Raw genomic sequence first — 14,097 nt, 5'->3', positions numbered from 1 at the left:
AAATCCACAAAGTACATAAGAAGAAGATTAAAATCTATCAGAAAATCAAGAAACTCCGGAGTGATAGCGTTGGATTATATCCAGACATCTAAAAATCTGGAAGACTCTTTTATGAAAGGGCTATCATGGATTGTCATAGAAAATGCATCGAGTGAGATGGGTATGAGACCCACGTAAGTTGCCATGGGGGTAACCCAACCTATGTGATCGGAGATCCCGTGAATTAGGACCTGAGAAAACAATCCAGCGGTCAACTGAGGAGAGTATCTTTAATTAACCCACTCCGTTGGAGATGCAATAATACTCTCAATTCTGTAAGGCATGCTGACTTTTGTCTTAATGTGTTCCAAAGCTTATGTAAGCAAGATGCTAACCTACAGAGCATTCTTTGGAGGAACACACCTATGTGAGCTCGACTGCTGGTCACAGTCTATGAGATTGGGTGATCTCTAGGTAGCTCATGAGAAGGTACGGAGTATGACTAATAAGCTCCACCCGTGGGGTTTAGCCTTCAGCAGCCACGTATCAGCTGACAATAGGCGAAACTTCTGCACGCCAAACTGACAATTCAAGCCATAGTCCATTGTTCAGTTGTGAAGAAGTCTAATCCTATTGCTCTAGGTGAAAGTTCAACTTAACAGTCTCCACTGAAAATTCTGGTATACAAACATTGTTTGAAATAGTTGACAAACTTATGTGCCTCGAGATCTGATGGGGGATTGATGAATTATGGATGGGCTTAGGCCCATATAAGACAATAATCCCTGGTCAATCTCTAAGGCCCATTAATGTGCACGGCAAGCGGTGGGATGTGTGGGAAGTTTAGTACTATATTGCTACAGTAAGAAGAGTCAGACCTCTTTATAATGGTTGCTCTACCACTTGCTACTGGAAGCTTGGGAATAGGAGTTGTACACACACGCTCCTCCTCCTCCGCCGCCCGCCTCATCTCACCTCGTCACGACGCGCGCGCGCGCCGCGGGTTGCGGGAATAAGCCGAGCCGAAGCTTATTTTTGCCAACCGACGGCATATATAAGAAGGCGCTAGCCAAGGGAGTGAACCCTAACTCAGTTCACTCGCTCCCTCTAGCACAACCCTAGCTGTCATCTACTGTTCTTCTCTCTCTCTCTGCTGCTTCAGGCGATCCCATCCCGACGACCGCGTGCACGGTTGATCGGGAGAGCAGGTGCCTCTGGAACCCTGTCGTTCGAGATCCTGCCCGGGAGAACGGCAATAAGGTTTTTGGGGAGCGTCTCGACGCGACTGCTCCCGATCCGTCCCCGTCTCCGTTCGCCTGTGCTTCCACTACTTCCCCTGCATCGACACCATGGTCGAAGACGCCGCCGCCAAGAAGAAGAAGGTCACGAACGACGCCGAGGCTGCTGCTGCCGCCGCCGCCGCGTTGGCCTGGCTAACCGGATGGTATGATCTGTTCATCCCTCATTTACTCGGACATGTGCTAGCCGTATATATGTTGTTCATAGATGTTTTGGTTCTATGTACTGTACGTGCTCACATGCTTAGGTACCAGCATGAGATGCATACCGTATTCGCCATGTTTATTGCTTACTCGTGGATTAGATTAGTCAGAAAAGTGCTAATATTTTTTACATATTCGTCGGTCAGTTTAATGTTTCAGCTCATATTCTTGCTAAGTCTTGTATGAACTCTATTGGTTTTTGCATTTTCTGTTCTACTCCATATTGTATCTTGGAGACTCTTGGTAACTTTTTTGTTTTGCGGGAGAAGACTCTTGATAACTATGTTGCTTGATTAATAAAGTGCGATGTTCTCTCTCAAAAAAAGAAAAGCTCCCCGCGCATGTGTCAGTTAAAGAACGTGCATCCGCACTCTTTCATCAACCACATTGTCTGCGAGGACGCAAGGCGCAAGTTGGTGAGCTGGCCCATCTCACCTGCAAGCGCCGCAATATACAGGCCAAAAGGGGTTCATCCGCCGTCGTCCCGTCGCACTCGCACAACGTCGCGCGCATCATTTCCAGTTATGCACGCACATGACATAATGCATGCCTAGCTTGTGTGATGTAACTGGACATGGGCGTGGCAGGAAAATGCCCCGGCTCGAACGTTCGTTGCATCACTTTAGCAGCAGCATCAGGCTGGCGCTACAGCAAACTCGCCTCCACTCCATGTCCACGCTCGACGTTCCAACATGATCAAGCAACTGAGCTGGGCACCGATCGCGCCGTCCCGTCACATCACAGACGACCACGCTAGCTGGTTCGTTCCTTCTCAATCAAGCGTGCGATCTGTCTAAAATATGTCGACAAGCGGAAAATGATCGCTGACATAACACATACTAAGATCGATACATCATACATGCGGCAGCACGTTTTTCTTCACGATAGGAGTAACTAATTACAGTAGTTGACGACGTCATCGTCATGCACGCACGCGTGCAAGTGTACGTGCCAACGACACCTTGTACGTACCTGGAACAAACAAGAGAATTATGTACCGTACTGTACTTTCGTATAGGCTAATAGTAATAGGCGCCAGACGGGGAGCGCGCGCATCGATCACGACCGAACCGGCATGTGGACGCGGCGGTTGTGGTAGCGCGCGACGCCGCCGCTTTCAGGCCCCATCGCCGTCTTGGCCGGGACCGCCGGCGGGCGGGCCACACGGACCGGGGTCGGCCCGACGCTCACGGCCTTCTCGCACCGGCAGCTGTCCAAGAACCCGCCGCCTTTCTTGCGGCCGGCGCTTCGGGACATGGCGGCGGTGAAGCCGTCGTGGCCGGCGGCGGACCCGGGCGGGACGAACCGGAACTCGTCGACGCCGCACGCGGACGCCGCGCTCGAGAAGTTGGCCACGCTGCCGGTGTCGTAGGCCACGCCCTCGGCCGTGGCCACGCTCCACACCACGCTCGCCTCGCTCGGCGCGTACATGCACTCGCTCAGCGCTGGCTCCGCGGCCGCGGTGGCGTACTCCAGGTCGTCGTCCCCCGAGTTGCGCCGGCTACTGCGACCACGGTACGTGGTCGGGTACGACGATGACGCCGCGAAGCTCTCCAGGTCGAACAGGTCGGAGCTCGCGTCGCTCATCGCGTCGTCGTCCATGGCCGACACTACCGCCGGCGCGCGCAGAAAAGCGGCCGCGGCTAGGGGTGGCGGCGGGTCCACGAGCACCACCGAGTCCTCGTCGATGGGACGGAACACCTCCAGCGACTCGCGCGGCGGCTCGTCGACGACGCTGCTGCTGATGGCCTTGGACGGGCTGATCACCGGGAAGGTGAATCCGCCAGAGCTCACCACGCGGCGGCCTACGTCGGGCGGGAATGCGGGGAAAGAAGCGCTGGTCCCATGATCTGTAGCCGGAGCGAGGATGTTGTTGTTGGCGCGAAGCGGGAACGCGCAGCTCCCCGTCGTAAAAATCTTCATCACGCCGGGCTCGTCGTTTGTAGACGGAGGAGGCAGCCCGTTGGCCTTAAAGACGGCGCTCTCCTCCCTGGCGTCGAACCTCGCGTGGACCCTCGGGGTGGTCGGCTCGGAGGCGACGTCGACGGTGACGGCCTTCCTGCCGGCGCAGGGGCAGTCCCGGCTGAAGATCCCCCAGCGCTGCCCGAAGCCGGCGGCGGCAGGCTTCTTGCCGCCGCGGTGATACCGATCGTCCCTCGTATCTAGGACGACGACGCCGTTGACGCCACCGCCATAGCCCTTGTCGTGCTGCCTAGCCGCCGACGGCGACTGGTTGCTGGCGAGCAGCCCGGAGCGGCTGTTCCAGCTCACCTCGGACGACGCCGCGGTGAGGCTGCTCTGGCTTGCCGCCGCATCCACGGCAGCGACGGGCAGCTGGCGCGGCGGGTCGTCCGCATGGACCGCGGCGGCGCTGTACTTGACGGCGTCCGCGGCGTTGAAGTAGCGATCGGCCGTGAAGATGTCGAGCTCCCGCTCGGCGCCGCCCGAGCGCCGGGTGGCAGCCGCGGGCTGCAGGTGGCCGGAGAGGAAGACAGGCCGCGCCGGCGCCACTCTGTAGCGGTCCATGTATACAATACAGGAGGAGAGATAAGACGGCACGCTTGGGTCACTCGTTCAGTGTGCGCGAGAGAGTTGGCGGAGAGGTGGCTGGTTGAGTGGAGGAATTTGTAGGGGCGGGAGCGCGGGCAGAGCCAAGGCGCGACAGGCTGGGCTAGACGGCGACGGCGCGCGGGCGCACCAGTGCGTGCCGAGACGCTACTGCCTCCGCTTCCGCTACCGGCGGGACGGGCGGGGAGGTGTAAGCGTCCGTGTCGCGCGCGTTTAAAAATGTGTGTGGCTGGCGTGGGGCGGGAGCCAAGTGCGGGCGGGCGAGCGACGGCATGCGAGCCGGGAGGAGAGGTGCTCTGCGCCAGCGGCCAACTGCAGCTCGGGGACGCGGGGTGGGCACCAAGACTGTGCCGTGCCGAGTGGTACATTCAGTCTTTTCGTTTTCGCGCCATCCTCTCATCATCCTGCCTCCCTCTGATCGCCCAATTCTGCGTGTTCTTCCTTCTCTCTGGGAGCGTGGTTGAAATCCGCTTGCACGAACAAACCCCGAAACGATTGCAATCGCCAAGTGCAATGCATCATCATCGACAGGCGGAGTGCGTTTCCACACGAATGATGAGTTCCATGCCATCCAAAACTAAGCGCGACGATCCAATGAACGATACAAGATACAGATACGTCGCTGCATGCAGTGTACTCGCCGGGAAACGGCCAGGATCTACTACGTGGCGTCCAAACGAGCCACTACCACCGAATCGGCGACAGCCTCACCGATGACAATATACCATCCACTCAACTAGCAATCGCTTATCTAATTCGATAATCTATCAAATGCCGTAGGCAAACTGGTCACGATTGTGATGCATGCCCCACTCCAATCCTTGGGAATTTCCATCCGGTTTCACTTAATGGCACGAATCCTTAGGAATTGGATCGATATGGACACACTCCTAAGGAATTTACTACCTACATACCTTCCTGTGAAAGAAATGACATACATAGCCAAAAACATCTAAAGAAATCCTCCAAAAAGTAAACAAACAAAAGGCCCAGTGTTTCAAACTTTAGAGCAAGCACACCTAGAACAACGATAAATACGACTGAAGCTATCAAATCACGAACAACTGCATTTACATACTCATGTCCTATCAAATGTAATTCAAGGTTGAACAATCATAGACCAACGCATGCTTGCATTTTGCAGACGAAAATAGCTGAACCTCTGGCTGGTTTAAGCTGGTTCACAACACTGCAATACTTATTTTAATACAAAAAATTAACACAAGATAGAGGGCATAACCTATACATAGAGATAGATACCAACAAAAACTAAGTGAAAGGAGCACATGTCAGTTAAAACATCCTTCTGCATGAAATCTTAACATTTACATCCTTTATAAGGTGGCACAGATTTCTTAGAGCAGTATTCAGTAGCTGGTCGGCTGCGCTAGTAAATTACAATGGCGAGGAGCCTCTGCTCTTGTGCATGTCATCGCGAGAAGCAGGGCGGGCGAACGAGGGCGATGACATGGCGGCATGACAGGACGACGAAACCAGTTGTGCAAGGGCTGGTATTGTACCAGCTGCAGATAGAATTAAAACTTTAGCTCATCGAATGTATAGAAATGAGTAATGGCAGTGGCAGAGCAAAGATCATAGATGTAAATGCTGTAATATGTGTGTTGCAGAAGAATTTGTAACTTAATCTAAAGATGAAACGTAATCTAACCAACACGGCAACACTACATAGAACAAGTAATCTCAATAACCCTCTGCAATAAAAAGCTGCTATACTATTCCAATGTACATCCTATGTACCTGAACAGTACCATTGTTGCTATACTATTCCAATGTTATTACTAGAGTAATTGCTGTAAATGCACTAATTAGTCCTCACATTAAATCTGCAGTTCAAATGCAAATGTTCCAAATATAATAATTAACCAATCTGTGAGTTGGTTTGGAAATGCATATCAATTCCAGGATCACATCAATAAACAAAACACATGTTCCTCTAAAACGAATTAGCTAACATAGAATATGCAAAAAAAAAAAATCAGGTGTAGATAAGTACTAATACATCATATATTATTATAAGATAGACATGTTCCTCAAAACGTTACTGCACATAAAAGCAACCTACAGAAAACCGACACAGCCCAGTTTGAAACACCTTCAATACCACCTCCCCTAGTCATCTACATGGCTTTGTCTGTGTCCATCGCATCTAGTTTGAACTTTAAACCTTCTGGTTTATAAAGGGCGGTCTAGATTGGACAGGACAAGGTTCTCCTCACTTGCTTAATGAGCAGACCAATATCATATTGCACTTCATAAGTACTCCAAAATAAAGGAAAATACTATTACAAACACCAAAATAACAAACTGTGTAGTTCACAGGGTAAATTTGCATGCGTTGTGCTAGACTAGTATCTGATGAAGGTTATGCAGGTGCACAGCTATAGGCCAGTACTCAGGGCTCATACTTGATACCCCCACAGCTATGCAGCTCAGGCCAACACTCATTGGCAGCTACGATAGGGTCTAGATTTCCTCCTGTGTATACTTTGTTTGGACATACTCATCTATTATCACATGCTTGTACTCTGTATTGGTGTGAATGAATGCAAACCAGTGAAAAGGTAATGTGGGGTTCAATTCAGTCCAGAAGCCTTCATGAAAATGAAACTACATAAAAGCATTTGCTTTAAAATCCCCAAAAGGTACAAGTGTGTTTTATAGCAACTAGAGCATGGCTAATACTGTAGTCAGCTGCTGGCTATATTAAGTTGCCATGTCATGTAAAGCTATCATTTGCAATCATATAATAAGGTTGGCTACAAGCGTAATACTTTTTTCACCTTCTCTCTTTCTCTTTCTTCATATTTATTGCAGTTGCTTAGGAGCACGTGTAGAGGCAGGCTCTTGCATGAGAGACCACTCCTCTTACTTTTTCATGTCACACTCCTCCACATAAGCAAACATGCCATGTAACCAGGCTATAAGCCTGTTATTATACTTGCTCATAGGCAGGCTAAGTGAAACATCACTAGTGAGAAAAACTATCAAGTGGAGCCAAGGAATGAAAACTGTTCAAATGCAGAACATCTCTATAAATTGCTTGTAATGATGTCCAGTCAAATACAGAGAATAATCTACATCAAGGAAATAATAATAGAACAGATTTTTAGATAGCAGAATTACAAGCATAAAATAGATAAATATATTAAAATACAGAAGAGTATTACTTCACCTGCTAATCCAGCACATGCAGAAGAGAATACAACAACTGGAGGGGCCTGCAGGATGAAAAGGGTCAGACCAATGGACCTCATCAGGTTGAACTAAAAGTAGCATCCCAATGCAATCTTTGCACCAAAAATTCTCAAAGAAAGGAATAAAAGACGATAAACTCTCTTGGGATGCAACTGTAGCTGGCTGTATTCTCAAGCAATGCTAATCTGGGGAACCCCTCCCAGTAATAAAACTTGCTGATGTATGGTATGGTATGAAACTCAGCACATTGGCACAGTGAATATTCAGTGCTATGTTTACATACCAGACTACACGACTGATGCGTGCTTAAAGAAATTTCAAGAAAACTAGATCTTGATGACATGTCAAAAAAAAATCCACCTATTTTCTCTCAACATAGCCGGTTCCAAGCCTGGGTAAAGAAGGAGGATTGTGATGCTATCCACATGCCAGAACCATGACAAGGTTTCGAGATCTTATGGGTTTCAACTCTAGCCAACCCCAACTTGTTTGGGAATGAAAGGATTTGTTGTTGTTGCAGGTTCCAATGTTATCAGTGTGAATTGTTTGGGCAGTGGATGATCATTAGAGCATATAAATGTACCCATCAAGTGATAAAAGAACATCTTGGACTGCATCATTCCAAATAATTCATGCTAAAAAGAACATGCATAAGATAATATCAACATATGAAAAAGGGAAAATGGACATTGTACTTACACCAACAAGAAAATGCATCCACATTGGCCCTTTTATGTAACGCCGAACAACAGGCATAGCTACATAAAAAATAATCCAAAGTTAATGCTAATCTGAAGATAATATTATTATTTAGTATATATAATTGTATAATAGCATAATTAAAAAATGGCATAAAAAGTTAAGCGATTTCATTCTAGATCCCTTTGCAACAAAATACCAAGAAGGTAAATCCACTTCATGTAAATAAAGTTGAGCCAATATCATGTGTATTGCCGGGAGAAAAAAATCCATGCATGTAGGCATGTACAGGGAGGTATTTTACAAGAACATTAATAATCATTTTTGATACAGCAACAAGGTACATGCATATCTGAATATATTCATGAGATTTCAAATGCTATTGAGGATCCTATAAGATGATATCTGAATATTTTCACAAGATTTGAAATGCTATTGAGGATCCTATAAGATGAATGACAGGTATTACAATGCAAACTAGCAACACAACTCACAAGTTACAACCAGACAAACAAGGTGGTGTGCTGCATAAGATGTTATAGAATCTCAAACTGAACACTATGTATAATTCATCCAACACAAGATGAAGAAAGCAAAACTATTGGGCATAACATACGAAATTGTCACGCAGCAAATACACAGCATCTTTTAAGTAACTGAAAATTTAGAAGTGCTGGATGTATCAATCACTCATTGATCAAAATGGTAGCCAGCATACCATGATTAAATGCATAAAATGCGCCTGCAGTGCCCCCAACAGCGGAACCAATCTGCTCCAATATGGCCATATTTATATATTAGTACAGGGGTGGAAAGCACAAAACAGAAGGCAATGCTTGGAAAGTTTCCAGTTTGGACTAAAAAGACGAATAACTTGCACTGGTGAGCAGTGAAAGGCGACGGAACAAACCATTGAGAAGCTATCTCGAACCAATGGAGTGACGGTCCAGCTGCTAGTTTCCTTCATCAACCCAAAAACACGCATTAGCGCAATTGACCACATAAGTTGCCTTAGAAGGAAGCTATAACGGTATAAGCTCGCATCAGTACAAGCAGACAAGAACAGCACAAAAATGCATGAGTTACATCAGTCCAAAAATAATAATACAACAACGGGCGTTTGATTAGCAAACACAAACATAGCTGAACACGAACCAGCATACAAGCAATAGTCATCATAGGTGCAAACCTAGACGAAGATTCAACACTACAAAATCTACAAAGGGATGGAAAACTATAGCGGCGGCGACGGCAGCGGCGGCGGAAGACGATGTGAAGGGGGAGAAGGAAGTCACCGTACCATGTCCTTGGAGAGGGGCCCTGCGCAGTGGTGGCACCTCTTGGGTAGCTCCGGGGCGGCGTGCTCCGCCATGGCGCCCGCGAGAGATCAGAGATGGTCCGCCGGGTGGATGGATCCGCCCCGAGCTAGCGGGAGGAAGGGAAGCTCTGTCTGACCTGTCGCCGCAGCCGCAGGAAACAAAACCGAACGAGCCCCCTTCGTTAAAACCCTTCGATTTTGGAGCGGTCACGATTCGACCACCGCCTAGCCGCAGCCGTCCGATTTCTTCTTTCTTCGCCTCCAAGTCGTGATTCTTCGGCCTTAGCCGGATCGGGCCAGGCCAGTTGCCACAGTCAAGGCCAGCCTGTCATGTTAATGGGCCAGGCTGATCTTGTCGTCCCTACAGCTCTGAGAGCATGCTAACCATGTGCCAACCAACCTTGCCTAAAAAAAAAAAATGCCAACCAACCAGTCGCTCCAAAAAAAAAAGTGCCAACCAACCCGTGATGGAGAACAGTGGTATTCCCGGCTCACCAGCAAGTCCTGGTGCTCGCATTTATTCTGGATTTATTTTAATATTTTCGGTGATGCGTGTTCACTGGAAGAAGACGTTTTCGTCGATTACGAGGTGCCTGTGATGACTTCGTCAATCTTAAGATGATATGCCGGCTTAGTCCTTCGGAGGTGCTCATAGAGATAGCGTGTGTGTGTATATGTTCATAGAGGTGAGTGTATGCACGTATATATAAGCGCCTATGTATGTACTATGTTTTGAAAAAAAGATTTAAGCATGATTCCCCTAAAAATCAGTTGCACAAGCTTTCGGTCTATTCAATTTCATGTTTTCTTTAATGAAAGAAATTTCTTCACGATTTCATTAACAAGACTAGCAAACAACCCAAAACGTAGCAAAACCACTAGCAAGGTTCCAAACGATACAACCCCCCCCCCCCCCCTCACCTCAACAAGGGAAGCGAGGGGAAAATGTATGACTAGACCTACAACAGGCGAGGACACTGGATAGAAAAACGCAGAACTACACACATCTGGAGTCTAGCACCCTAGCTTTCACATGCCAACGAGCCACATTAACTAAAACTCCAAACGCCCCAACTTTCAATGTATTGTTTTAAACTGTCAAGGGGTTTGTGTGGACACCTCACATCTATTATCAAAGCCTTTTGATGGGGAAAAGAGATCAACGCAAGCCATACTCGGTGTCATGGGACACGATGAGCATGCCTAAATACATGGGGGTCTGGATTTCAAGGACTTTGAAATTTTCAATCTTGTGCTTCTTGCAGGCTTGGAGAATCCTAGAGAATCCATATTTGTTAAGTGCAAGAATACTGAAGGCAGTGTACTTCCCAGAAGTTCATTTTGTGAATGCAGCACTTAGGACTCATCCATCACAAATTTAGAGAGCAATCATTAAGGGGCGTGATACCCTTAAACACGGGCTGGTTAGGCGAATTGGCAATGGTACAACCACTGAAATATGAAACTTCAACTCCATCCCAAGACAGGAAAATATGTGTCCAATCATCTCGCTTGTGATTCACCTACCGCAGCTTGTTTCAGAACTACTTGAATCTCGAACACCAAATGGAACAACGAGGTTATCAGGCAGGTCTTTCTACCATATGATGCTTTGGCAATTATGCATATTCCTATTTGTACCCGCAATGTGGAGGATTTCTGGTCTTGGAACTTTGAGAAATCAGGAATCTTTTCAGTAGGTCGGTGTATAGATGATTGTGGCAACAAAAAAGTGTCGCCAAGATTGGCCTGATGCTGCTTTTGCTAAAAAAATGTTTCCTCTAAAAATAAGGAACTTTGGCATGTTTTTTTCATCATAATAAAAAAAAACACATATACAGTACTCCTACCCCGCATGTCTATATAGTGTGTTCACCCATATTATCATTTTGACTTTTTCGAAGAATTTTTACTTTTTGAGGTAGTACTAATTTTTTTTCTTCTGGCCACCAAGTGATAAAAAACGATTTGTTTCGTTGGGCCTTTGGTTCCCACAGAGTTCGTTCATTGGCCCGAGCGCGTGGGATAAGTTGGGCCCGCTCCATGCCTTCTATGTTGATTATGGAGTGGTGAAAAATAAATGGTCGTAGGGGTTGAACTCACAACCTCCCCTCGTGCCCCGATAGTTCCAACCAACTGGGCTAATATATGGATGTGAAATTATCCCACCTTGCCGCTTTAGGAGGATTCCTATCGGTTTATATACTCCGTAGGTTACCTAAATATTAACAAGACCAAAAGGGATGAAACGAAATTGAGGGCTGTCATTGGGGCATTAAAGGAATGATGCATTTCGACAATTAAAAGGAATGTGTGGGCTGTCTTGGGGTGTATTAAAGGAAGGGTAGACAATTAAACGGAATTGTACGGGCTATCTTGGGGTTGTATTAAAGAGGGGAGGATGGATTCCAAAGATATTCATATGACAAGGATATGGACGTGCACGAGTTTCTCAAATGGGATGGAGATAATATTGAAGATGTCAAGAAGACATAGATGCTCTTCCCTGGGTACATCATTATAGGTATTATATTCTCGGTGGCTTGATTTCAAAGTGGCAAATTCGTCACCCCATTGTAACACACGATCTCTTTTACTAGTTCCAACTAAATATTGCATTGAAAATTTGATATTACACCCTAAAAACCAAAAAACGATATTTCTATAGCCTTGAAAAGCCATTGTAATAATGAATGGAGCCTTGTGGCTACACTATACACATTTGGGCAATCACCAGCACCCAACCATCAACCACTCACACTCTTCACTTGTAGTGAACAAATGTCGGATTCGATCGGTTCATGAGAAGGGTCCTACCACACTAGCAGTGTTGTTCAATGTGCTTGCAGGAGCCTGAGACCTTGGATCACCTGCTGATGCAATGCTCCTTCACATGTGTAGTGTGGTTCGATGCATTTCATGCCAACAGTTGGGAAAGGTTCACTCCTTCGAGTCAGAGCATGCTGGTGGATTGGTGGACGACTTCAAGTAGTGCTATCTCTGCGGCGTAGAGAAAGGATATGAAGTCTTTCTTCATCCTTACCAGCACTCCATATGGAAGGAAAGGAATCACAGGGTTTTCAACAAGGTGTCCATTGCGAGAAGTGGGCTAACGACAATCATCAACTACGAATGAAGGCTATGTCAACTAACATGGATATCAAATAGGCCAAACGTTGAAATGTGGGTAGGCGAGAGTGGCAGCTGTGTGTGTGCGCGCGCGCTTATTGTACGTGAGTTCTGGGTTTTGGATTGCCTGCGGGCACCCATGATGTAATCATCAACTCCTTTTTCTCTCTTACTGATACGATGTGATGTTCTCATGCGCGTTCTGAAAGAAAAACAAGGTATGTGGAAGTCCGTGACTTGGCTTTCTTTGTCAGCAACAATCCCTCTAGTGCTACTCTCACCACCATCTTCAGCTTAGGACGAGAGGGTGGTGCCCAGCCTCAAAATCCCTTAGGCTGCTTCCTCATGCTCCACCCTCCAGTCCCTGGAGTTAGAGCAGGGATCGTCAATACAAGGGATGTAGACCCAACCCACAAGAGTATCATCTCCCGTGAGACAACGGGGGAGGCGTGGCTTGTTCACCCCACGGGAGGATGACCCTTCCCCTCGCTGGCCAAGGCCTCTTGGTGCATCTGGCTCCATATGCATACTAGAGCCTCGGCCCCATCCAAGACAACATCAAACCTTGACTTCGAAGGTGTCCTTGACCATAGCTCACGCCTCTACCATCGCATATCCTCCACGGTAAAGCATGAGGCCACTAGCACTTCACCACCACCAACGCCTCACACCACCAGAGAAGGAGGACCGGATAACAAAAACGTGATGCCCATGGCGCCATCTGCATCACCGAGAATGGGAAGGTAGTCAGGGCGAGGAAACGGCTGCCATCGCCATGCCATGAAGGGTAGAATGCTTGTACGATGGGTGGTAGCTTAGGGATGATCCAACAAACGAGGAGATGCTACCAACGACCATACACACTTCAAGGAAGTAAACCATACACACTTCAAGGAAGTAAATGCGGACGCCGTGCCGGAAGGCCGAATCGCCGACACAAGGTGGTCTGCCTAAGATCAAATCATACCCACCCAGAGCAATGGCGTTGAAATCATACTTGAAAGTATGGCCTTGCACCGACCAGTGTAAGTCTACTACTTCTTCAGTACATTGTAGCAAATCACCATTTGCCACCCTCAGAGGCAAGGCAGTGTCCAAGGGGTGGTTGTCCAAGGGGCCTTGCACTCACTATTTGCCACAACGCCACCGCCGCGAACCCCGATCCGGCGACGCTCACTTTTTTCCTTGAGAAATCTCCAACGATGCTCATTGATATACTCCCATCTTCCACTCACAGGCTGCGGCCCAGACTACCTTAGGCCCACTAACTCACCCAATTGAGTTACACGCTTGTACCAGTCTTGCGTAAAAAAAACACACACACACGCTTGTACCATTTGGCCCACCGTCGCCTTCGCCATACTATGGAAACTATGGGACTCCAGGAACGCTCGTGTCTTTCACAATGAACAACACACACCCCTAGATATTCTTCGGAACATTATCTTGGATTTCACGCTTTGGGCCTTTAGGTTTAAGGACCCCGTCAGTAGGGAGGCTGCCGTGTCTTGACACCTATACCTATCCTCTCGCTGTAACCCATGATATAACTTGCCCGTTGGGCCTTTTGAATAATATATACAGGTCGGGATCCTCTCCCCCGATGATTGTTCAAAAAAAAACTCTGTTTGCAGTGGCGGAGATAGGGGGGACCAGCAGGCCCCGGCCCCCCCTAACATCAGGATT

At 47.6% G+C, this 14,097-nt stretch overlaps 2 protein-coding genes across 2 annotated transcripts; both read right to left on the bottom strand.

Annotated features, from left to right (window-relative positions):
- Window positions 1–2,290: 2,290 nt before the first annotated feature.
- LOC123078106 (protein PHYTOCHROME KINASE SUBSTRATE 4) lies at window positions 2,291–4,319 on the bottom strand. Its single transcript, XM_044500505.1, has one exon. The coding sequence runs from the start codon at window positions 4,005–4,007 to the stop codon at window positions 2,541–2,543; it is 1,467 nt and encodes a 488-aa protein (XP_044356440.1). The 5' UTR covers window positions 4,008–4,319; the 3' UTR covers window positions 2,291–2,540.
- An 846-nt stretch (window positions 4,320–5,165) lies between these two features.
- Window positions 5,166–9,496, bottom strand: LOC123078105 (uncharacterized). Its single transcript, XM_044500504.1, has 6 exons — window positions 9,265–9,496; window positions 8,875–8,925; window positions 8,683–8,734; window positions 7,965–8,023; window positions 7,243–7,288; window positions 5,166–5,572 (listed from the first exon to the last, which is right to left on the bottom strand). The coding sequence occupies exons 1-6, from the start codon at window positions 9,334–9,336 to the stop codon at window positions 5,445–5,447; spliced, it is 408 nt and encodes a 135-aa protein (XP_044356439.1). The 5' UTR covers window positions 9,337–9,496; the 3' UTR covers window positions 5,166–5,444.
- Between the last annotated feature and the right edge of the window lie 4,601 nt (window positions 9,497–14,097).

The sequence above is a fragment of the Triticum aestivum genome, chromosome 3D, assembly GCF_018294505.1.
Source record: "Triticum aestivum cultivar Chinese Spring chromosome 3D, IWGSC CS RefSeq v2.1, whole genome shotgun sequence".
Classification (NCBI taxonomy): Eukaryota; Viridiplantae; Streptophyta; class Magnoliopsida; order Poales; family Poaceae; genus Triticum; species Triticum aestivum.
The sequence above is the reverse complement of the archived record's forward strand: the minus strand, read 5'-3'. Positions and strand labels throughout refer to the sequence as shown.